The 23204-nt window shown below is 40.3% G+C and overlaps 1 protein-coding gene across 1 annotated transcript; it reads right to left on the bottom strand.

Annotated features, from left to right (window-relative positions):
* Positions 1 to 752: 752 nt before the first annotated feature.
* dph5 (diphthamide biosynthesis 5) lies at positions 753 to 17377 on the bottom strand. The gene is made up of 7 exons (XM_063012763.1): positions 16864 to 17377; positions 15635 to 15759; positions 12873 to 12981; positions 8527 to 8647; positions 4297 to 4336; positions 1908 to 2011; positions 753 to 1324 (listed from the first exon to the last, which is right to left on the bottom strand). The coding sequence occupies exons 1-7, from the start codon at positions 16996 to 16998 to the stop codon at positions 1092 to 1094; spliced, it is 867 nt and encodes a 288-aa protein (XP_062868833.1). The 5' UTR covers positions 16999 to 17377; the 3' UTR covers positions 753 to 1091.
* Between the last annotated feature and the right edge of the window lie 5827 nt (positions 17378 to 23204).

Raw genomic sequence — 23204 nt, 5'->3', positions numbered from 1 at the left:
ACTTAATCATCTTCTGTACTCACTGGTAACTTCAGATGTTCCTTGATCTTTCTGGAGGTGATCACTGGCTGAACCGTTGCCATTTGGGCTATTCTTCAATCCATTTGAACAGTTGTTCCACTCTTCCTTCTGCGTCTTTCAGGTGTTGGTTGTCACTTCAAGGCATTTGAGATCATTTTAGCTGAGCCGGCTATAATTTGCTGCATTTCTCTGTATGTTTTTTCCCTCTAAAATCAACTTTTTAATAAAAGTACGCTGTTCATCAGAACAATGTCTGGAACAACTCATTTTTCCCAGTATTTCAGAAGGAAATGCGCTATGACCAACCTGTGCAACATTGCCCCCCTCCTACCTTAAATAAGGGCCAAAATTGACACTCGTTCTTCTGCAGAATGAATGATTTCACCAATTGAACTCCTCACTGCTATTATTTTGAACAACCCCCTTTCAATCAATGCTTCGATTACTCAGAATGAGCGGCATGCATGTCCTAATTGTTGGGTTTGTTTTGTTTTCAATACTCTACTACACTTAAGTCAATTTTCTGCTATGTAAAAATAGCATTTCTACTAAAAACAGTGATTTATCAGGTTAATGGTGTTGGACTGCTATTTTTTTGAACACCACTGTATGTGGGCTGGTTTGAGCAGTACAGTGTGCACAGTTTAGTGTTGGATATACATTTGTTTAGTAAATCTGAAACTGTCTGATCATTAAGATGAAAATATTCAGAGATCGAAACTTTATGTAATATTCATTTATTTGAAATAGTTCATTTTCACAAAAATCTTTAAGTAAAATGATGAACACTTTACTTTAAGGCAAATTTGGACCAGATGAAGCGTCACTGAGCTTTTCACTATTTCTTGCTGTTATTCTGCCATCCATCTGCTGACACGTAGCAGCTGCATCCACAGTTAATGAACAGAAAAATGACGTTCTGAAACGTAACCTTCATCTGGATCTGCCAGAGGAATTCCATCATGTGTGTGGTTTCCGTTAACCTCTGGCAGCTCACCTTCCTGACTTCCTTCACTGAAGAACCTTTTCCCAGCGTCTCCAGACGCATCAGGACGTGTCGTCGTCGGTCCTCAGGAGACGTAGGTGGAGCTGTCGGTCATTTTTAAACCGCTGAGCCCCTCGGAGCCACTGAAGAGCCTCAGCATGTCCACCTCGAGTGGGTGCAGGTGACCCGTCACGATCATGGAGTGAAGCGGCTTTCCCAGATCACATGAAGCCATCTCGCGGAGAGAAGCGGCGCGTATGACCTGGTCGTCGGCTCCCACCCGCGCCAGCCCCACACACACCGTCTCCTCCAGGATCGCTGAGAAAAACACAAATGTAATAAGCTAATCAAACTCTTTCAATCAAACGTAATCCAATCCTCATGTGATGCCTGACAGTTCTCGACCTCTCAGTGCTGACCACAGCAGATGGTCTCGCTCACCGGACTGTTCAGTCTGAACTACCAGCAGAAGGTTCAATTTTAGTATTAAATGCAGAACATTAAGGAAAGTGACAAAGTGAACATCAATCATTTCCAATGAAAGTCATTCAGACCGCAGCTATAAGTGTCCCAAATGTGATTTTTTTTAACAGCCACATGTGAAAAAGAGTCACAGACAGACAGACAGACAGATAGATAGACAAACATACAGTAAGACAGATAGACATACAGACAGACTATAGATAGATGGACAGACAGACAGACAAATAGATAGGTAGACAGATAGAAAGACAAACAGAAACAGATAGACAGACAGACAGACAGACAGACACAGACAGGCCTGGGTGATGACCTGGGTTGGACTGGTACCTTGTTCAGAGAACATTCCTGCCCTGCCAAACCCACTGCCACCCTGATCAGGGTAAAGCAGACTGAATGAATAGATGTTTCTAAGCCTCACCTGGTTCCTCGCCCTGTTCTCGGCGGTTCTGCACGACCTCCAGGATCTGCTCGGCCGCCTGGGCCGCCGTCATGAACCTGGGTGGCTCGTAAATCTTCCGACCCCTAAAAACAAGACAGAGATCCCGGCCTGTTTAACTGTCTGAGAACAAAAGGTTAATGGACTGCTGTATTCACTGCGCTCGTTTCTATAGATCGGAGAGCTTCAGGGGGAGCAGTTAAGCGCTGAGAGCTGTTTAAATGTTCCTGCCAGGTTTTGTTGTGTACGTGCCATTCAGAAACGGGAGGCAGAAATAAAAATGAAAAATGTGGGTTAAATTTGCTGGTCAAAAACCTCAAAGAGTTCAGATGTAAATAAACTTCATTTACATCAATTAAATATTGTCTGGCAACCAATAATACAACTGTAATGTAATGATGATCTCCAAAGCAGCAGTTTTTCACACATCTTGCATTAAAATGTGAGATTTAATATAATATGAAGATGATCAGATGGTGTAACTGTCTTAATATTTCTGGTTGCCAAGTTGATTTGCTTGGAACTGTTTTGGGCAGGTTGCCATGCTTGATAAATCCCCTGAATAAGCTACACATTTTTTTGGAAGGTCTTTACATTTACATTTTACATTTTAGGCATTTAGCAGACGCTTTTATCCAAAGCGACTTACATACTGTGACTGTATACTGTCTAAGCAATAGAGGGTGAAGGGCCTTGCAGCAGTGGGGCTTGAACCAGCAACCTTTCAATTACTAGTCCAGCACCTTAACCACTAGGCTACAACTGCCCCAACTGCTGTACAATGGTGACTAAAAGGCCAAACATCATTGGCTATGATGCACAAGAATGGAGGCTACACACTAAGGACATTACTGCTAGAGTTTATTGGCTGTAAATACGTCTATTCATTTAAATAATTCAACAACTGCCTTTAGATTTCCATTATGAGCAGGTTTTGACTCAACAAGTGGTTGTTTTGTTTATCAGTTCAGGGAACTTTTCGCCATAAGTGCCTGTATATTACAAGTGCAACAAAAATAGATAACGTTACAAAATCTTGAATTATTTCTTTAATCGCAGCTAAAAGTACATTGGTGGTGGTAATAAAATCATTAATAAGCTGCAATACATTCAATACTGCAGCGACAGTTCTCATCCAGAACAAACAATCGGCCCACATGACCCCCTGTTCTAAATGAACTGCACTGGCTTCCCATCACATCACACATAGAATTCAGGATTCTGATTCTTACTTTTAAAGCCCTACATGGTCTGGCCCAGATTTATCTTCAAGAGCTCTTACACCCTTACACTCCCTCTCACTCCTTAAGGTCCTCAGGTGGTAGGGTTCTCTCTACGCTTCTCACCAAACTGTCCTCAATGGGTGGCAGATCTTTCAGTGCTTTAGCTCCTAAGCTCTGGAACTCTCTGCCTCAATTCCTGCTCTACTAAATCTCTACTGAAGACTTTTCAAACAGTATCTCAGTTCTTCCTCTCCTGTTAAACGACTGTAAGACTGTGATAGGCGCTATATAAATAAAACAGATTTGTGTTCTTGGACTGTTGTCTACTTACACTAGAATAAGGTAATGTTTACTATGGAAGCAATTCTGTACGTCGCTCTGGATAAGAGCGTCTGCTAAATGCCAAAAATGTAAATGTAAATGTAAACCTATTATTTTTATCATTAAATGTTTGAATAAACTCTATCTGTGCATATTACGTCTCTACAGGAACCATGTTCAAAACAGCTTTAAATTCAATTTCTTTCTTTCTTTCAGCAAAGCACCGGCCAGCAACCTCACTCAGCAAGCATCTCGCTCTGACCAGAAACCCAGAGAGCATGTGTTTATTCCATTTCCGAGTAACGGTCCAACTGAGCCAGTCAATCTGGGAGAAATTAAGAACTTTCCACTGTGGTAGAAGGACACGGTCCAGAACTAAAGCAACAATCCTCTACAGAACCCAGTGGAACCCAAAAACCCACCGGGGGTTCGGCTGAAATTCAAGGTGCACCACAACGTGCGAGGATATATCACGCCCTTACTAAAAACGGCGACACGGCTCACACGTGCTGAACTACCGAGATGACGGGTCAGTGCATTTAGAAAGCAGTGGACAGTGAGTGTTTGTGTTAACTGCCGGATTTTAATGTTTTAAGTGCTCGGATGGAAAGAAATGAAACTCAGCATTTCTGGAAGCGGCTGATGATCGCAGCTCCAGAAATCCAAACACAAGTCAAGTGAACAGCTACAGTTTTGTTTTTTTAACTCGTCCGGGCCGGGGCCGGCGGTGCACATGAACGCATGCTAAGAGCAGGTATGCAACAAACATCAAACTCCTCGTACAGAGCAGATATAAATCCGACAGACTCCGGAAGACCTGCACGTACCTCATGAGGTTCTCCAGGGACTGCTCCTTCACTTTGATGTCTGTAAGACAGAGAAGATCTGTGAGAGGGATTCAGAACTGTGATCTCTTAACTCCCTGAATGAGATGAAATAGTAGTACACCGAACACTGAATTACCAAATTAAAGTTAGTTAAGAAACATTTAGAACCTTTTTCTAAAAATTTCATGTTCATGCTTTACCACCACTTTATCCTAATCAGGGTCACAGTGGGTCCAGCTTCTACAGAATCGATGGGTGCAGTGCAGTAACACAACCTGGACATGAAGCTTTGTCCATCACCCCAAAAGCAAGAACCAAACACCCCCAGAGACATGGTCAATCATAGTCTGTGCATGTTGATGTCTGGCTGATAAAACGCTGGGGATTCAAACCCCCCTGGATGACTGGATGACTGGATCAATTCAGCACTGCACCACCCCAATGAAAGTGGATACCAGTCGAAGTGTAACTACTCTTTCCTCAAACCCATTATTTATACCCACTATGATGTCATACTGCCTGATTATACAACATAAAACATTGACAGTTATGTATGTAAATGAAAGATTCTCCAACATGTACAGATAATGAAGGTCAAGACAGGTTTCTTATAAAATAAATAACACATGTATCCAATGTTTGTTTAGTAGGATTTTAACGTCATGTTTTACACTTTAGTTACATTCATGACAGAACAGTAGTTATTCATTACACAAGGTTCATCAGTTCGCAAGTTTAATATCGAGCACAGTCATGGACAATTTTGTATCTCCAATTCACTTCACTTGCACGTCTTTGGACTGTGGGAGGAAACCGGAGCCCCGGAGGAAACCCACGCAGACACGGGGAGAACATGCAAACTCCACAAAGAAAGCTCCGGGACCTCTTTACATGGAAATCAAACCCAGGACCTTCTTGCTGTGAGGCGACAGTGCTACCCACCGTGCCACCGTGCCGCCCTAATGAATAAAGTAAATCTAACACAGAGGGGTGCGTTGTCCAAAATTACACACCAAGAAAAGAATGAAAGTGGATACCAGTCGCTGTGTAACTCTTTCCTCAAACCTATAATTTATACCCACTGTGACGTCGTACTGCCTAATTATACAACATAACTCTTCTAAAAAGTTCTGAGCAGAGACAGTTATGTTACATACATGAATTAAAGACTCTTCAGCATACACAGATCATGACGATCAACACAAAGGCTTTGTCTGAATAAATAACACATGCATCCAAGAGGAACATGGCTTACTGAAATATCAGAATACATGAGAATAAGAGAGAGATGAACAGAATGTCATAACAGACATGGAGTATAGCGTGACTCTCAGTATAACAGGATTGTTGGAGTCACTGTAGCAGCAGCAGTGACGAGAGACCCTATCCAACCTGCTCTCCCTTAGGCGCTTGAACAGTTTGTTTGTTTATTAGGATTTTTATGTCATGTTTTACACTTTGGTTACATTCATGACAGGAACGGTAGTTACTCATTACACAAGATTCACAAGGTTATATCAAACACAGTCATGGACAATTTAGTATCTCCAATTCACCTCACTTGCACGTCTTTGGACTGTGGGAGGAAACCAGAGCGCCAAGGGGAAACCCAAGCAGACACGAGGAGAACATACAAACTCCACACAGAAAGGACCCGGGCCGGCCCACCTGGGGATCGAACCCAGGGCCTTCTTGCTGTGAGGCGACAGTGCAATGGTATATGGCAGGTATTACAGAGAAACTAATATTTAAAACAGTAAGCGTTATGATTCTGTACTGCTGTATCGTCCAGCTCTAGATGCTGGTCTGTATAATCAGGATTCTGTGAATAGTTTTTTCATTAATGAATCCTTGAGGAGGAGGAGACGTTATCCACAGTAACACACGCAGCTTTAATCAAACACCTCATTTAGATTTAGGCTGTGCTAATGTATGATAATGAGAAGCAGGTAATGAATAATCTTAGGAGGGGTGATGTGGAATGAACCAATCACTGGAGGGCTCTGCTCTCGGGTTGTGGTTGAGATGGAAGGTGAAGTGTATAATCTGCACCTCTCGTTTCTGTTGAATAATGAGGTTAATAACAACACGTAGTCACATTCTGGCTCTTCATCATCCAGACTGCACCTGAGCACTCAACCCCCCACCAGCAAACGAGACCCGCCTCCCCAGGGAATTCGCTCCCCTGAGTGGGGTGAGGCTGAGTGTTAAGGGGGAAACGTCAAGTCTAAGGTTCCACTGTAGAATTGGACTACATGTGAATCACAGCTGGTAGGTGGGGGTTTAGGTACTGCATATATCAGACACTTTAATTTGGTGTGTGTGTATATATACAGTATATACTGTAGGTATGAGGGTCTGTTAAACTACATACTAACATTGGTGTAACACCATTAAAATATCAGTTTTATCATTAATACCATTTTATTACAGTGATTTCTTTTGCTAAACACTGTTTATTTAGATGATTAGGGTTACTGTAATTTAAGCTTTTTATCTGATTTGATCTTCAGATTTACTCAAATCCAAACTCTCTATCAGACAGAAATGAGTTGTGTTAACGTCACATCTTAAACATTAATTTACTGTTTTTAATTATACTACAGTATAAAAGTGATGTATTTATTTAACCTAAAAATCTATTATCTGCTTAACACTTACACTTTTATATATATTTTATGCGTTTTTCTCCCAATTTAGTGTAGTCAATTTGTCTTCCGCTGCTAGGGATACCCGATTTTTAGCAGACGAGGTGCGTATATTGCTGCTCACGCCTCCTCCGACCCGTGCTCAGCGCTTAACGGAACCCTTTTCTACCCATGCACTCTGCACAGGTGCCTCTATCTGCTAATCAGGGTCCTTACACAGCGTTTAAAGACCCCATCCACATATTCCGATCATCCCTCCCTGCAGGCACTGCCAATTCTGCCCGCTAGATGGCACCCAGCCAACCGGTGGCAACTGAACCGAGGAGTTCAGAATCTCGGTGCTGGTGTGCCAGCGGAATATCCCACTGCGCCACCTGAGCGCCCAGTTAAGAAGATCACATTTTATTTTATGTGGGACGGCACGGTGGCTTAGTGGGTAGCACTGTCGTCTCATACCAAGAAGGTCCTGGGTTCGGTTCCCAGGTGGGGTGGTCCGGGTCCTTTCTGTGTGGAGTTTGCATGTTCTCCCCGTGTCTGCGTGGGTTTACTCCGGGAGCTCTGGTTTCCTCCCACAGTCCAAAGACGTGCAAGTGAGGTGAATTGGAGATACAAAATTGTCCATGACTGTGTTTGATATTAAACTTGTCATGAATGTAACCAAAGTGTAAAACATGACGTTAAAATCCTAATAAATAAATGAATGAATAAAATGTAAACTAAAAAGATTCATGAGAAACACATTAAACTACAGCATTTTACCTATCAATCTATGGAAAAAGACCCCACTGGACCCTCACTAAGCAGATCAACTTTTCTTTTGGCTTATTTGGTCTATTTAAAAATGTACAAAGTAAAATATACAGAATCCCTTCACCTATAAACACATTTACAGTAGTAACCACCTTATTTTATACAAAGAGAGAGGAAGAGGGAAGGAACCGTCTTTCTTTTAGCCCCTCAGTACCGGTCCTAAGCCTGGACAACATCTGCACGGGCATCCAGTGTAAAAACTGCAGATTCAGGTAAACAGACCAGAATGATTCACTGTGGCAACACGTAAAGTACAGGGAGCAGCCGAAATAAAGGAACAAAACGTCAAACCAGATGTTTGTAAAACGCTAAAAAAAGGATCATTTCAGCCAGTGGCAAAATCTGACAGCATTATTTACATTATTATTTTACACTGAGAATCACCTGATCTATTCTTTTATCCCTAATTCTGACATGTCGTATAGATCTGGGTTTTATTGATCTGGTCCTGCAGACCTGACCACCCTGAACTGCTCACTAATAAACCCGCCGATCCCCATGCAGACCAGCTGCTACTGAACTGAGGTCCGAACTCATCCTCGTCTCTATTGTGTGAGTGAATGAGGCTGATTTACATGCACTCCAGGGAGAACACATAAAGGAAACGTGTGTTAGTCCACAGGGACCGTGTGTTTCTTCATTCCAGTCGTGTTCAGACTTACACACTCGAGTGAGTTCAGCTTTACCTTAGATTATTACTGCACCGTCTAGAAAACATGTTGTACTAAAGATGGAATCATGAACACCAAGAAAACCACACTGGTAAACTTACCCAGAAGGCAAAGGGTGTGCAAGCCCATGTCTCTGTTCTTCTTGATCTTATCGTAGAAGCTCTCTGGTTTCCAGTTTTCTGTCCAGAACACAATGGACACGGTCTCACCAAAGTTATACAGCTAGAAAGGACAACAGTGAATTATTCAGTCATTAATTTATGCATTTATTTATTGCCTGTTTAATGCCGCTTTATCATGGTCAGGGTTGCAGTGTGTCTGATTGATTGTATTTATTTATTATGTATATTAACATCATGTTTTACACAATTTGGCTACATTCATGACAGGACAAGTAATTACTGGTTACACAAGATTCATCAGTTCACAAGTTTAATATCAAACAGTCATGGACAATTTAGTATCTCCAGTTCACCTCACTTGCATGTCTTTGGACTGTGGGAGGAAACCGGAGCACCCGGAGGAAACACGGGGAGAACATGCAAACTCCACACAGAAAGGACCCAGACAGCCCCACCTGGGAACCAAACCCAGGACCTTCTTGCTGTGAGGCGACAGTGCTACCCACTGAGCCACCGTGATTGGGCAAAAGGCAGGAATCACCCCTGACTGGTCACCAGTTCATCACAGGGCAGACACACACACTTAGGGCAGTTTTCAGTAGCTCCAAACAGCCTGATTCCATTTGCACGTCTTTGGAAACCGGAGCACCCAGAGGAAACCCACACGGACACAGGAAGAACCCTGAAGAACCCTGACTGCCCAGCTATGGAACCAAACCTCCTGTATTACTTTTTTCTTTGTTATTTATTGTTTGGATAAATAATTTGAACTTTACTTCACTGTCATCTAGGTTTATTAGGACAGGAACGGTAGTTACTCATTACACAAGGTTCATCAGCTCACTAGGTTATATCAACGGTATATCGTACTGGTAGTCATATCATCACAGGGCAGACAGACACACACACATTTACACACACTTAGGGCAGTTTTCAGTATCTTCAATTAGCCTAACTGTATTTGCACGTCTTTGGACTTGTGGGAGGAAACCGGAGCACCTGGAGGAACCCCACACGGACACAGGGAGATAATGCAAACTCCACACAGAAAGGACCGGACCGCCCCACCCAGGACCCTCTCGCTGTGAGGAGACAGTGCTACCCACTAAGCCACCAAAAGGCAAAAGGCAGGAAACACCCCGTACTGGTCGTCACATCATCACAGGGCGCACACACACATTCACACACACTCAGAGCTCCATTTCAGTCATTACACGAGCTGCTGCTGAATCCACACGGTAGTAAACATGAGTTTAAATGCTCTGATGTGGCCAGAACGATCAGTAACAACACACGCGGCCAAGTAACTTCCTGTTATTCAGCAGACAGGACTTCACTCTCAGCGCTCAGATCGGCTCCGTGCAGCTGACACAACAAAACACACACGTTTATCTGCGACCAGCTCCGGCTTACCTTATCGATCCGACCAGGCTGAGCTTTCATAAGCATTTAGCATCATTAATTCATGTCTGCACGTCACATCAGGGCAATAAAAGTCCAGTTTCTGTAGGAACGTTTATATCCGGGCGGTTGGACTGACAAACCGAAACACGACCCGTATCTGAGCTCAGCCCCTCCGGGTTCAGATGCTCGTTAATCATAACGGCAAATCCGGCCCTTCCTGCTGCCCTTCCTGCTCTCCTGTTATTGCAGTCTGCCTGTTTTTTGTTCAAAATTCCAATTAACGACGATGCCGTCCAGCCGTGGAGCATCGTTAATACTGGACCCCAGGCCAATTCTTTCTTTAATCCGCCAACAAAGCCACAGGCACTCTGGGTTCGGCACAAGCCCCTTCTGTGCTGATTCGGTGATGCAGACTGAGCCTGAATCAGCACAGAAGGGTCTTGTGCCGAACCCAGAGTGCCTGTGGCTTTGCAGCGGCCCACGACGGTAATAAATCAGAACTGATCCGAGATCATCGTGGAGCGGGGTGCTGTAGGGTGGTCTGTATGAACAGCCGGGGTTTTGGGGGACACAATGCCACTCTGACAGCTCAATACAGGACCGCGTTATTGATGGACTCTCCCTGAGCCCTGCTCTCCATTCATACACTCCCTTACATGCTACCCCCATAAAAAGATGCACTGCGGGCTCTACAGTACCAACCCCACGATAGGAGGCTGCCAAGTTCGCCTGATGTGAACCGATTTCTCAAAATTTGGATCAAATCCTTAAAGCATTAAGGCTTCTACAGGATCTATATGGATCCTACATAAGCCCTAGGATCACAATATTACTCAGCAGTGTTCTTAAGCATACCAGCCACTCCTGGTTAGACAATCCCTTATCCCTGGTTCTAGCTTCCTCCTTTTAAATATAACAGATCTTACTGTTGTTTGGTACAGTCCTACAAATGGCTTTAAAATGGCGTCATGAACTTTTATACTGAAGTCTATGTTTGTTTGTTTGATTCTTAACACCATGTCTGCTGCTATGGTTGTTATCGTGGCTGAATAAAAGGTTCCATCTTTGAAAAGTCTAAGTGTTTGTTTGTTTATTAGGATTTTAACGTCATGTTTTACACTTTGGTTACATTCATGACAGGAACGGTAGTTACTCATTACACAAGATTCATAAGTTCACAAGGTTATATCTCCAATTAGCCTGACTGCATGTCTTTAGACTGTGGGAGGTAACTGGAGCTCCCGGAGGAAACCCAAGCAGACACGGGGAGAACATACAAACTCCACACAGAAAGGACCTGGACCATCCCACCTGGGATTGAACCCAGGACCTTCTTGAAAAGTCTAAGTGGGGGTTGATATGTTTCTTTATAGGAATTCATGAGAAGACTTCATATGGATTAGGGTGTTGTTTGAGTAACTGTAAGGGTGTAGAGTTTCTTATTTGGTGTTTTTAAATCCTATTGCTTCTAAGAATTTAGATTAAGTTAATTTTATTTTATTTTTTTTGGGGGGGGGGGGGGGGGGGGCGGCTGAGGTGAAGATTTCTTTGTAGTTGTTTGTATAGTAAAATTTTGTTCTGGTGTTATTCATCTTTTGGCATGTGTAGAGAATGTGTTTATTACAGGTTCTTGCTCCACAGAGGGGGCGAGTGGGGGCCCGGTCTCCCTTTATTGTATAGCGCTTTTTACAGTAGATTTTGTCTCAAGGTTTCAAAACTTTACAGATTCCAGGAAAAAAAACCTGTTTAGCAAGCCGAGGACGACAGTGGCAAAAGAAAACTCCCTTAAAATTACAAGAAGAAACCTTGAGAGGAAGGGCAGTTGTAGCCTAGTGGTTAAGGTACTGGACTAGTAATCAAAAGGTCGCTGGTTCAAGCCCCACTACTGCCAGGTTACCACTGTTGGGCTCTTGAGCAAGAACCTTAACCCTCTATTGCTCAGACAATATACTGTCACAGTACTGTAAGCCGCTTTGGATAAAAGCGTCTGCTAAATGCCGTAAATGTAAATGTTAAATGTATAAAAGGAACCAGACTCAACAGGGACCTCCAGCCTCCCTCTTGGGTGGCCTAGAAGATCATTTGAATGAAAACGGAAACATTTACATTTTTGGCATTTTGCAGACGCTTTTATCCAAAGCGAATTACAGTACTGTGACAGTATACAGTCTAAGCAATTGAAAGTTAAGGGCCTTGTTCAGGGGCCCAAAAGTAGCAACCTGGCAGTAGTGGGGCTTAAACTGGTGACCTTTTAATTACTAGTCCAGTAGCTTAACCGCTAGGCTACAACTGCCCATATATTGATTCATTACATTTATATTTACATTTGTGGCATTTAGTGAACGTCTTTATCCAAAACAACTTACTTACAGCACCACAGTGGCAACTCTGTGTTGGTGGGGCTTAAACCAGCAACCTTCTGATTACTACTCCAGTACCTTAACCACTGAGCCACACCCTGTTATATAATATATTATATTAAGATGGGTTTTTTGGAGATCTTCATCTTGAAATGATGAGATTTGTAAGATTTATATATGTTTCGTAGCCTACCTGGTACGTGTTACCTGCTAAACTATGGAACTGATGGACTTTTTAATACAGTTAACATGAGCATTGAGTAACTTTGTGTAATGTTTAAGAAAACGTGTTGGGTTTTTAATCCTGTTTTCTTTGTGTAATATGTGTTAAATAATAAATCAACTGGTGGAGCTGACAAGCATGAACTGAGACAATTATGTGATCGAATGTAAACAGGAATCAAATTTAATGCCGTAAATCATCCTGCCATCAGGTCTGCCAGCAGAAAATGGTTTTGGTTACTATGTGAATGTCAGTCTCACCTCTGGCCAAATGTCTGATTAATCCCAGACATTCTAGCAACTGCAAAAGTCTAGGTCAGAAGAGTAATAAAAACATACCTGGAGCCCGCAACATCCCACTGCATTCATAATGGAGGCGTTATGGATGACTCTGTACTGTATCCCAGCATGCACTGCTCTCAGAACCAGGTCACTGTGAGTGGTTGCTCTAATAACAAAATAAATAAATAAATGAAGCAAAGTCAACATTACACAGCGAGACACAAACACATAACAGACTGTTATACACAGATTTGTTCAGTCTGTGATTGTATAGCTCAGAAACCGCTCAGAGAAACTCAAGCCTCTGCTCCTGAAGCATGTCATTAAACTCCGATCTAAACGTTCCCCAGAAATGGAAAATACAGAGCAGCGCTCCCCATCAGGCTTCCCAGTGGTTTCTGGGCAGGAAAAATGCTGAGCCAAACACAGACCACCACAGACCTCCACAGACCTCTAGAGCTCCACCAGCACCTCAGCACCTTTCAACACAGAGAGTTCTGGTGCAGATCTCAGATCTCAATGTGCTATTCATTCTACATGCAGAATATTTATTTATTTATTTATTAGGATTTTAACGTCATGTTTTACACTTTGGTTACATTCATGACAGGAACGGTAGTTACTCATTACACAAGATTCATCAGTTCAAGTTTTTAATGTCAAACACAGTCATGGACAATTCTGTATCTCTAATTCACCTCACTTGCATGTTTTTGTACTGTGGGAGGAAACCAGCACTGCTGGAGTTTTTAAATACCGTGTCCACTCACTGTCCACTCTATTAGACACTTCTACCTAGTTGGTCCACCTTGTAGATGTAAAGTCAGAGACCATCGCTCATCTGTTGCTGCTGTTTGAGTCGGTCATCTTCTAGACCTTCATCAGTGGTCACAGGACGCTGCCCACGGGGCGCTGCTGGCTGGATATTTTTGGTTGGTGGACTATTCTCAGTCCAGCAGTGACAGTGAGGTGTTTAAAAACTCCAGCAGCGCTGCTGTGTCTGATCCACTCATACCAGCACAACACACACTAACACACCACCACCATGTCAGTGTCACTGCAGTGCTGAGAATGATTCACCACCTGACTATTGAAGAACAGCATGAAATGAGGCTAACAAAGCATGCAGAGAAACAGATGGACTACAGTCAGTAATTGTAGAACTATAAAATGCTTCTATATGGTAAGTGGAGCTGATAAAATGGACAGTGAGTGTAGAAACAAGGAGGTGGTTTTAATGTTATGGCTGATCAGTGTAAAACCTTATCACAACACTGAGGAAGCACTCAGGACTGAGTTTAACTGCCTGCAATGTTCGGTTCTGACATCAGTAACTTAAAGAAGCAGAACAAACTTAATAATTCGTTTTCCATCCGCGTGTGGAAAACACGTGCAGCACTAACAGCAGTGTGGTGATAAGGTACGGCAGCTATTCGCTGAACACACGCTCTTAAATGAGCCCTGATCGAGCTCCAAACCTAAAACTCAGCCAGACACGATTCCAGCAAAATGAAAACAAAGTGAAACAATACAGCAGGGTGCAGGGAGGGAGAAGGCTTGGAAATGTAAACGGAGCGCTGCTCACTGGCGGATTATTAACTGTAATATTAAACCTCACAAAATATATCACTTTTATTCTAACAATCTGTGCCAAAATACAACTGAGATCAGAAAAATGTATAAAAAATTAATGTGTAGGTTGTGTGTGCTGGTAAGGCTCCAACGGTAATCAAATTACATTTTGCATTTACATTTGCAGCATTTAGCAGACGATTTTATCCAAAGTGACCTACAATTGTGTTGAAATACGAGGGTTCTTCAAAAAGTAAACTCTATTTATTAAGAATTTCATAAACAATCTCCATCACGTTTCTACATCATCCCCTTTCAATAAATTTTTTCCAGCATCGTACCAACTTTTTAATGCCGTCAGCTTTAAGGTTTTTGGTTGAGCGTGTAGCCACTGATGTGCCACTGCTTTCACATCATCATCACATGAGAATCTTCTTCCCCTTAAAGCTTTGAGCGTCCAAAAAGGTGGAAATCAGATGGAGCTAAATTCGGACTATAAGCGTCTCTCAGTCTCTCAGACACGACCGATTATTACTCCTCCCACCCTCACCGCTTATAACCAAAATATAAATGTGCTGAAACTTTTTGAAGATCCCTCATATGATTCAAGCACTTCAGGGTTAAGGGCCTTGTTCAGGGGCCCAACAGTTGTAATCCAGCAGTGGTAGGGCAGGAACCTACAACCTTCTAATTACAAGCCTAGTACATTGCCTACAGAGCTACCACTGCTGAGCAGTAACATGGAGATCCGTATTGCGTACGGAGAGTAACATGATCTCAATTATCTCCCGTCTCTGTGCAGGCGAGACTGATCAGTCAGCAAAGGTCGTAACTGCAGCAGTTATGAGAAACCCAATCCACTAACCCCTATCTAACAGAGGAGACAATCACTGTCTATACAGGTGCCGGACTTGCTGGTAGCAGAGCTGAGATTTAAACTCACGAGTTTGAGATGTCAGCTCTGGTGTGCTAGATTGATTTACCGCTGCACCACCAAAGTGTCCTGGCAGTGTTAAGATTTTAATTATTATTGCAACAGGTTTCGTTTTCTTTGTGACTCAATTATTAGAACACAATGAAGCACTCAGAGTTTTAACTCTAGTGTTCAGCCGATAAACATAAACATAAGATATGAGCCAAAAACTCCCGATAGCTATCATAATTCACTCTTTTAGCCAGTCTGGTTTTTTAAGTCATACATAAAAGGTTAAACACTAATAAACTGGCATCAAAATAAGGACTCTTACCCAAATGGATCCCCCACCACAAGAAAGGCCACATCACTGACATCTGCCCCCTTCAGGATCCCATCTGCCTCCTGTTCCACCATGTCTCTGTCCGCCAGAATCAGCTCTCGACCGTAGTACTCCTCCTACACACACATACACAGCACAGATCAAATACAATGAGCCAGTATCAATGTACCTACATTACAGTGTTTCAACCACTACTTTTTACTTAACCTGAAGCTTTATATCATTCTATTTCATTACCTTGGGTTATTTATTCAACATTAAAGCTCATTCCACAAAGTTGAATCAGTTCATCTGGACACAAGTTTGTTGTAGAGATACGTTTCGTCACTCAATCCAAATGACTGAAGAAGTCATTCGGATTGAGTGACGAAACGTATCTCTACAACAAACTTGTGTCCAGATGAACGGATTCAACTTTGTGGATTTGTGTACCTGGATTATTGAGCATGCATCAAGAGATTAAAGCTCATTTTTCATTCATTACAGTTTCAGTAACATGGAATGCACCATTTTTTGTACAACTGTAAATATATTAGTTAACTATTTCAATATTTAAATAAGGAGATTGGTTCTGTAACATTTTCTGGAATAATGAACATCTCCCCATTAGAGCCCATGGTTAAGTTTTAGTGGCGTCATTAAAGCTCTGAGTTTATTCATCTTAAGTAAATGCTTTACTGACTATACGCGGGGCAGGATGACATACACTTACTAATTTATTTAGCTCTAAGAGAAAATAAAAGTAGTCTATCCATCTTCTGCATGTTTTGAGTGGTATGCAGAAAACCACATTACTGAAGAGAGAACATGCCAAATACTCAACAGACAAAAAACACTGATAATGTAACTGTGCTTTTTATTTACGAAATGATTCAGAAAAAAATGCAGAATATTTTACAGTATTGCATAAGTATTAGCAGCAGTACTAGTATATTTTATTAGTTACAACAGTAGTATTAATATCTTAATTAGTAGTAGCAGTAATATTAGTTTATTTATAATAATATCAGTATATATTTATTAGCAGTATTAGTATATGTATTAGTAGTAGCAGTAGTATTAATATATTTATCAGTAACAGCAGTATATTTATTAGTAGTGTTGATATATTTATTAGTAACAGCAGTAGTATTAATACATGTATTAGTAATAATAGTAGTGTAAGTATATTTATTAGTAGTTTTAGTTTAGTTAGAAGTACCAGTAGTAAAGTTACTCACCAGAGCCTCTTTACCGACAGTCAGGATGGATGTATAAGCCTCCAGATAAACCCGCTCACATTTCTTTATTATTTCTAATCCTTTCACTGTGATATCTTTAACATCACCCAAACCCAAACCGATTAAATACAACATGATTCTTCTGCTGATTAGTACTGAATATCACTGATAATATCACTGAATAATATCACTGATAATATCACTGAATAATATCACTAATAATATCACTGATAATATCACTGATAATATCACTGACAGCTCTGTCTCTGTCTCTGTCTCTGTCTCTGTCTCTGTCTCTGTCTCTGTCTGTGTCTGTGTCTGTGTGTGCGGCTAAAGCTAAAAGGCTAACTGTTCTTCACTCCCTCACTAACGTTCTGTTTGTAACATTACACATCACTAGTTTCTTTAATGTTCGCTTATATAAGTAGCGGAGGATAAGAAGATTTACTGTATGTTTAAATAATTTAAGATAAGGTTTAAAAACCACTCTGATTTAATTCTAATCTTCCTCACATGTTCCTCTACTGGAGCAACTGCCATCAAGCTTGTCGTAAAGCGGCTCTCATTACGACAGTATCGAACAACTTCCGGACCGTGCAAATTAATCTCTAATTGTACCTTATCAAAGTTACCAAGAACAAGTTCATATCCTCCTCACTCCCGAGATTGGACGCTTTGAAAACAAACAATATCCTGTAACAACACTTGTTCATTTCAGCCTTTTAAATGACATTATACAAAAAAAATAAGAAATTTTGCTTGGGGACTGTGAGTTATTCAGTGTCCAGTATACTGGACATTTGGAATTAAGAGCATGAAATGTGCAAGATTCTGAAAAAATTTACATATTATTATTACCATTATAACATGTGACATATCAAGTATTGTACATTTATGGCATAATGTAATACATGTTTATAATATTAAAAAGCATATACTAGTTTATACAGAAGTTAAAATTTACATTTTAATTATTTATATGAATATTTTAAATATTTAATTTAAAACTTTTAATTTTAAAAACTCAAACCGTAAAAATGAAAACTCAAACTTTTTAATTAAAACATTTAGCTTTGTTCATTTCCCCTTTTCTTATAAACAAACTTTCCTTTTATAGATATATTTTAAAAACAAGGAACATTACTAAAACATAAAACAGAATATTCAGTTTGTCAATATTAATTTTAAATTTTAAATTATCCACATATCTATCTTTCAATATAAATATTTTGAAAATAAATGATATCTAAATTATTCAAATCAAAACCTTTTGCATTTCAGCTTTGAGGGTTTTTCTTTACTTTTTTTAACGGGACCTTGTGTGGAACTCATAAAAGCAGTTTCGTTCAACTTGAATGCAAAGAAATACATTACATTTTAAACATCTTATGCTTGATTTTTTGGTGCAGCCAGGGTTTCTGCACCTCTGAAAGCTGGTGCTATCACTACCCACCACTGGCAAGTGCTCTGCCCCACTGCATCTAACATCTTGGCTTAGAATCACTTGACTCCCTATCACTATCCTGTTGATATTCATCCCACTACTCTCAACACTGCAGTCTATTACTATCATCTAGTAATTTAAGCACCTCATCTACTGTCAGCCCTTAACATACACGAAAAAGATATGTACAGCACGAAAAATGCAAAAAGTAGTACTGATGCACATCTTCTAATTCAAAGTTAGCATGACAAACTAAACAACATTCAATACGTTAAATCCAAATGTCCAGCTGGCTGGACATAAAACATTTGCTCGAAATTTAAGTATGCATAAATACATATTCATCGCTTATATTGTTACCAATCATTACAAAAACCTTCTAAAAATACATCATTTCTAAAACACTTTGGTTATATGTGCACATTATTAGATAAAAACGTATGTTTTGTTTGGTCACAGAGGCAACAAGCGTCTTTCTCAACAGCTGCCATCTTCGGGTCTTTTTTCAAGAAGCTTAAAAAAAATTCTCAATGTCTTTGACCAACCAGTAGAAAGACAGAGTTGTGTTGGAGTGTCTAAAAGGGAGTGTAACAAAGTCAAACTTCCTGTCGAGTTATAAATGGACATTAGGAGTATACTGGACATTAGGAGTGAGGAGGATAACAAATCAAACCCTCCAGAATGAGGTTGTGCTACTACATGTCTTATTTACAAAACTGTCATGTCATGCAGACAATAGTTAATCTCAACACACTCAGTAAATCCTTCTAACCAGTAACATCGATCTGCACAAAATATCAACAAACATCTAAAAGTGTTTAAATCCTTTTACATAAATATATTTTGGGTGACACGGTGGCTAAGTGGGTAGCACTGTGACCTCACAGCAAGAAAATCCTGGGTTTGATCCCCAGGTGGGGCGGTCCGGGTCCTTTCTCTGTGGCGTTTGCATGTTCTCCCTGTGTCTGTGTGGGTTTCCTCCAGGTGCTCCGGTTTCCTCCCACAGTCCAAAGACGTGTAAGTGAGGTGAATTGGAGATACAAAATTGTCCAAGACTGTGTTTGACATTAAACTTGTGAACTGATGAATCTTGTGTAATGAGTAACTACCGTTCCTGTCATGAATGTAACCAAAGTGTAAAACATGATGTTAAAATCCTAATAAACAAACATAAATACATTTTAATATAGTGTCTGTTTATATGAAACACTTTTTAACAGTTTAATTTAATGAATTCCTATAAAAATATGTTTATTCTTTGTTTATGTTGTTAAGAATGAAAAGACTAGTGTCATATAAAAGTGCAGTGACATTTAATGTCAGTTCCAGCATTATTGTCCCACTTTGATACAAATAAATATTTATTTATTAGGATTTTAACGTCATGTTTTACACTTTGGTTACATTCATGACAGGAACGGTAGTTACTCATTACACAAGATTCATCAGTTCACAAGTTTATATCAAACACAGTCATGGACAATGTTGTATTTCCAGTTCAGTTCACTTGCACGTCTTTGTACTGTGGGAGGAAACCGGAGCTCCCGGAGGAAACCCACGCAGACACAGGGAGAACATACAACCTCGAACCCAGGATCTTCTTGCTGTGTGGTGACAGTCACTAACCACTGAGCCCCCGTGCCACCCGGTACACATGAATGAATAAATAGCTCATAAAAGAAAATTTATTCTTAAGAAAATCAAACATGTGCACTTTGCCTCATAAATTTAGTTTCAGGGTTTTTTATAGTATAAATCAGTTTTGAGGACAGCAAGTTTTATTACTCGAGTCTACAAGCCAGAATAAAGTTGGCAACTTTAAATATCATGTTACACTACAAGACACCGACTCCACTGTCTTGTTATAATCAGCCCACAGATATTTCAGCTTGTTGCGGTAAGTAGATTTAATAGCACTGAAACTCTGACTCATGTGACGAAATTGAGAGTCCAGAAATGGCTACTGTGATGAAAAGTCTTACATACAGAAATGTACTCACAGTCCAAGAAGGAACTTAATGTATTAATGATTTCTTAAATACCAAAGGTTTTGGGTGATGTGGGTGTATTTTTGAATTAGCAGCTTCACATATTTTAAGAATAACCACAAAAAGAAGAACTTAGAGAAGGAACAAAATGTGTTAATGTGTAACGTTTCCTTTTTACCAGGGGGTATATGTGATGGTTTCGTGTGCAAGAGGAGTTTGTCTAAGATTACCATTAAACAGACTGGTAAAACTGCATGCAACCGACAGCACAATGCAGAGTGATATTAACCACATGCATGATAAACTGAGGTACAGCTGAGAAATGCCAACCACTGAACTAGAAAAAGATAATAATGACACAGAGATGAAAGGTAGAGCGCTTCTGGGTGGGTGAGAGAGAAATAAGAGACAAATAGATGAACGTGTTCTAACTGAAGTGCTGGTCTTCTATCCAATGTAGCTGATACACGTAAGCATAGACGTCAAGGGTGTGTAATCTAAATATAGCACCACTAACCCTAAGGGCAAGGACACCATCTGATCCTCACCTCAATACAAGCCACGCCCCATCAGTAAGGTCAGAGATTGTTTGAACAAATTTAATCTTGCTATATGGGGAATGGTCAGGTTCAGTTATGATTTTGTTCAATATTCAATATAAATGGAATTAACTATAATTATTATGAATAATAATAAATTATAAATAATAAATAATTGTAAATATTCCACTTCATCTCACATTCACTCACTTTTTCACTTTTTACTTTACATTAAAGTGCAATTTATCAATTCACCTACCAGCATTCTGGGACATAAAAGGAAACTTGAGTACATTAAGGGAACATGCCAAAGAAAACATCCAAAATCCACATAGACAGCAAGTAAAACAAATGATCAAACCTTGAACCCTGAGCAGGACTACCACCAGGAAAGCCGTAGCCTAGTGGTTAAGGTACTGGGCTAGTAACCAGAAGGTTGCTGGTTCAAGCCCCACCAGTGGCAGGTTGCTGCTGTTGGGCCCTTGAGCAAGGCCCTTAACCCTCTATTGCTCAGACTGTATACTGTAACTGTAATGTAAGTTGCTGTAAAAAAAGGTGTCTGCTAAATGCTGAAAATGTAAATATTAAGTGCTGAAAATACAAAAGACACAAAAATAGTCACCATGTACAATTCTAATAATGTGGACACTTTAAAATAGACACTCTCCTGTCAGGAGGAAGCTGTTAAAGTAGGAAGAAATTTTTGGGTAAGGCTTGTGCTCCTTAAGTAAAGCTTGCTTCAATTAAGCAGTTTGAGGTTAAAATTCAGGATCTATTTAAGATCACTTTGATTGTTTAGTCAAACATAAAGTCATGTGAACAAACAATTTGTTACATTTGGTCAAAATGTTATTTTTAACCTGGGTGTGGACCAGCAGACCAAGAGTTCAAGTTCAGGAGAGGCTTTATTGTCATTTCAGCTGTCTAAAATTACATATTGAAATGAAACAACGTTCCTCCAGGATCAGGGTGCAACACAGAACACAAGTGCAAAACAATACAACATACACAGTGCAGATTAAACACAGTACAATAAATACAAAGACATCTCTAATCTAAAAAGTACAACCCCAAATCAGAAAAAGTTGGGACAGCATGGGAAATGCAAATAATAATAAAAAACACAGTGTTCCTCATATTTACTTTGACTTTTATTTGATGTCAGACAGGATGAACCTGAGATATTTTATGTTTTATCTGCTCAACATTTCATTTATTAATAAACATCCATTCCTGCATTTCAGGCCTGCAATGCATTAAAAAAAAACACTGTTGGGACAGTAAAGCATTTACCACTTTGTAATGTTGCCATTCCTTTTCACCTTACTTAAAAGAAGTTTTGGCACCGAGGAGACCAAGTGATTTAGTGTTTCAGCTTTTATTCCGTCTCGTTTTTCCTGCAAACACGTCTTCAGATGTGCAACAGTACAGGGTCGTCGTTTTTCACACATTCACTATTGGGGACAGGTCAGGACTGCAGGCAGGCCAGTCCAGCACCTGTACCCTCTTCTTCCGCAGTCATGCCTTTGTAATGTGTGCAGAAGGTGGTTTTGCATCGTCTTGTTGACAAATGCTGGACATCCCTGGAAAACACGACGTCTTGAAGGCAGCACATGTTGCTCTAAGATCTCAATGTACTTTGACATCACCTGTTTAAAATCGCATCATTATTTAGTTTTTTCACCTCATTGCTAGCCCTAAATTGCCTCTGTCCCAACTTTTTTTGGAATGTGTTGCAGATGTTTATTAATAAATGAAATGAAGTTGAGCAGATAAAACATGAAATATCTCAGGTTCATCTGCAATCAAATAAAAATCAAAGTAAATGTAAGGAACACTGCATCTTTATTTTATTTGCATTTTCCATGCTGTCCCAACTATTTCTGATTTGGGGTTGTAATTAGGGAGACCAGTCTATTGTCCGTATAAAAACAGTGGGAACATTAAGGAAACCTAAATGCGGCCTGTACCAGTAATACATTTTGAATGGAATGATGAATGAACCACAACTGCTTCTGCATGAAAAACCTGAAATAATTAACTGGGAGGGGAATACAAATATGTTCGACTATAGAGTAAACACATAACAAATTATTTTAGAAGAGTAATAAGGCCCATGCTGCAAAGTTAAATGAAGTTATAGAGCTTTTAACACCACCAAATAAATAATGAAATTGCTCTATAAAGACTGCTAAGACTGACGGCACAATGCAGTGTGATATTAACCACATGCATGGCAAACTCATCTCAGAATGCCAATCAGAACAAAACAAATAATGACACCGAGATAAAAGGAAAAGCGCTTCTGTGTAAGTGAGATAAACCGCTTATAATAATTAATAATCATTCTTCACTGGACCACAAGCTTGA

The sequence above is a fragment of the Trichomycterus rosablanca genome, chromosome 17 (genome assembly GCF_030014385.1).
Source record: "Trichomycterus rosablanca isolate fTriRos1 chromosome 17, fTriRos1.hap1, whole genome shotgun sequence".
NCBI classification, from domain to species: domain Eukaryota; kingdom Metazoa; phylum Chordata; class Actinopteri; order Siluriformes; family Trichomycteridae; genus Trichomycterus; species Trichomycterus rosablanca.
The sequence above is the reverse complement of the archived record's forward strand: the minus strand, read 5'-3'. Positions and strand labels throughout refer to the sequence as shown.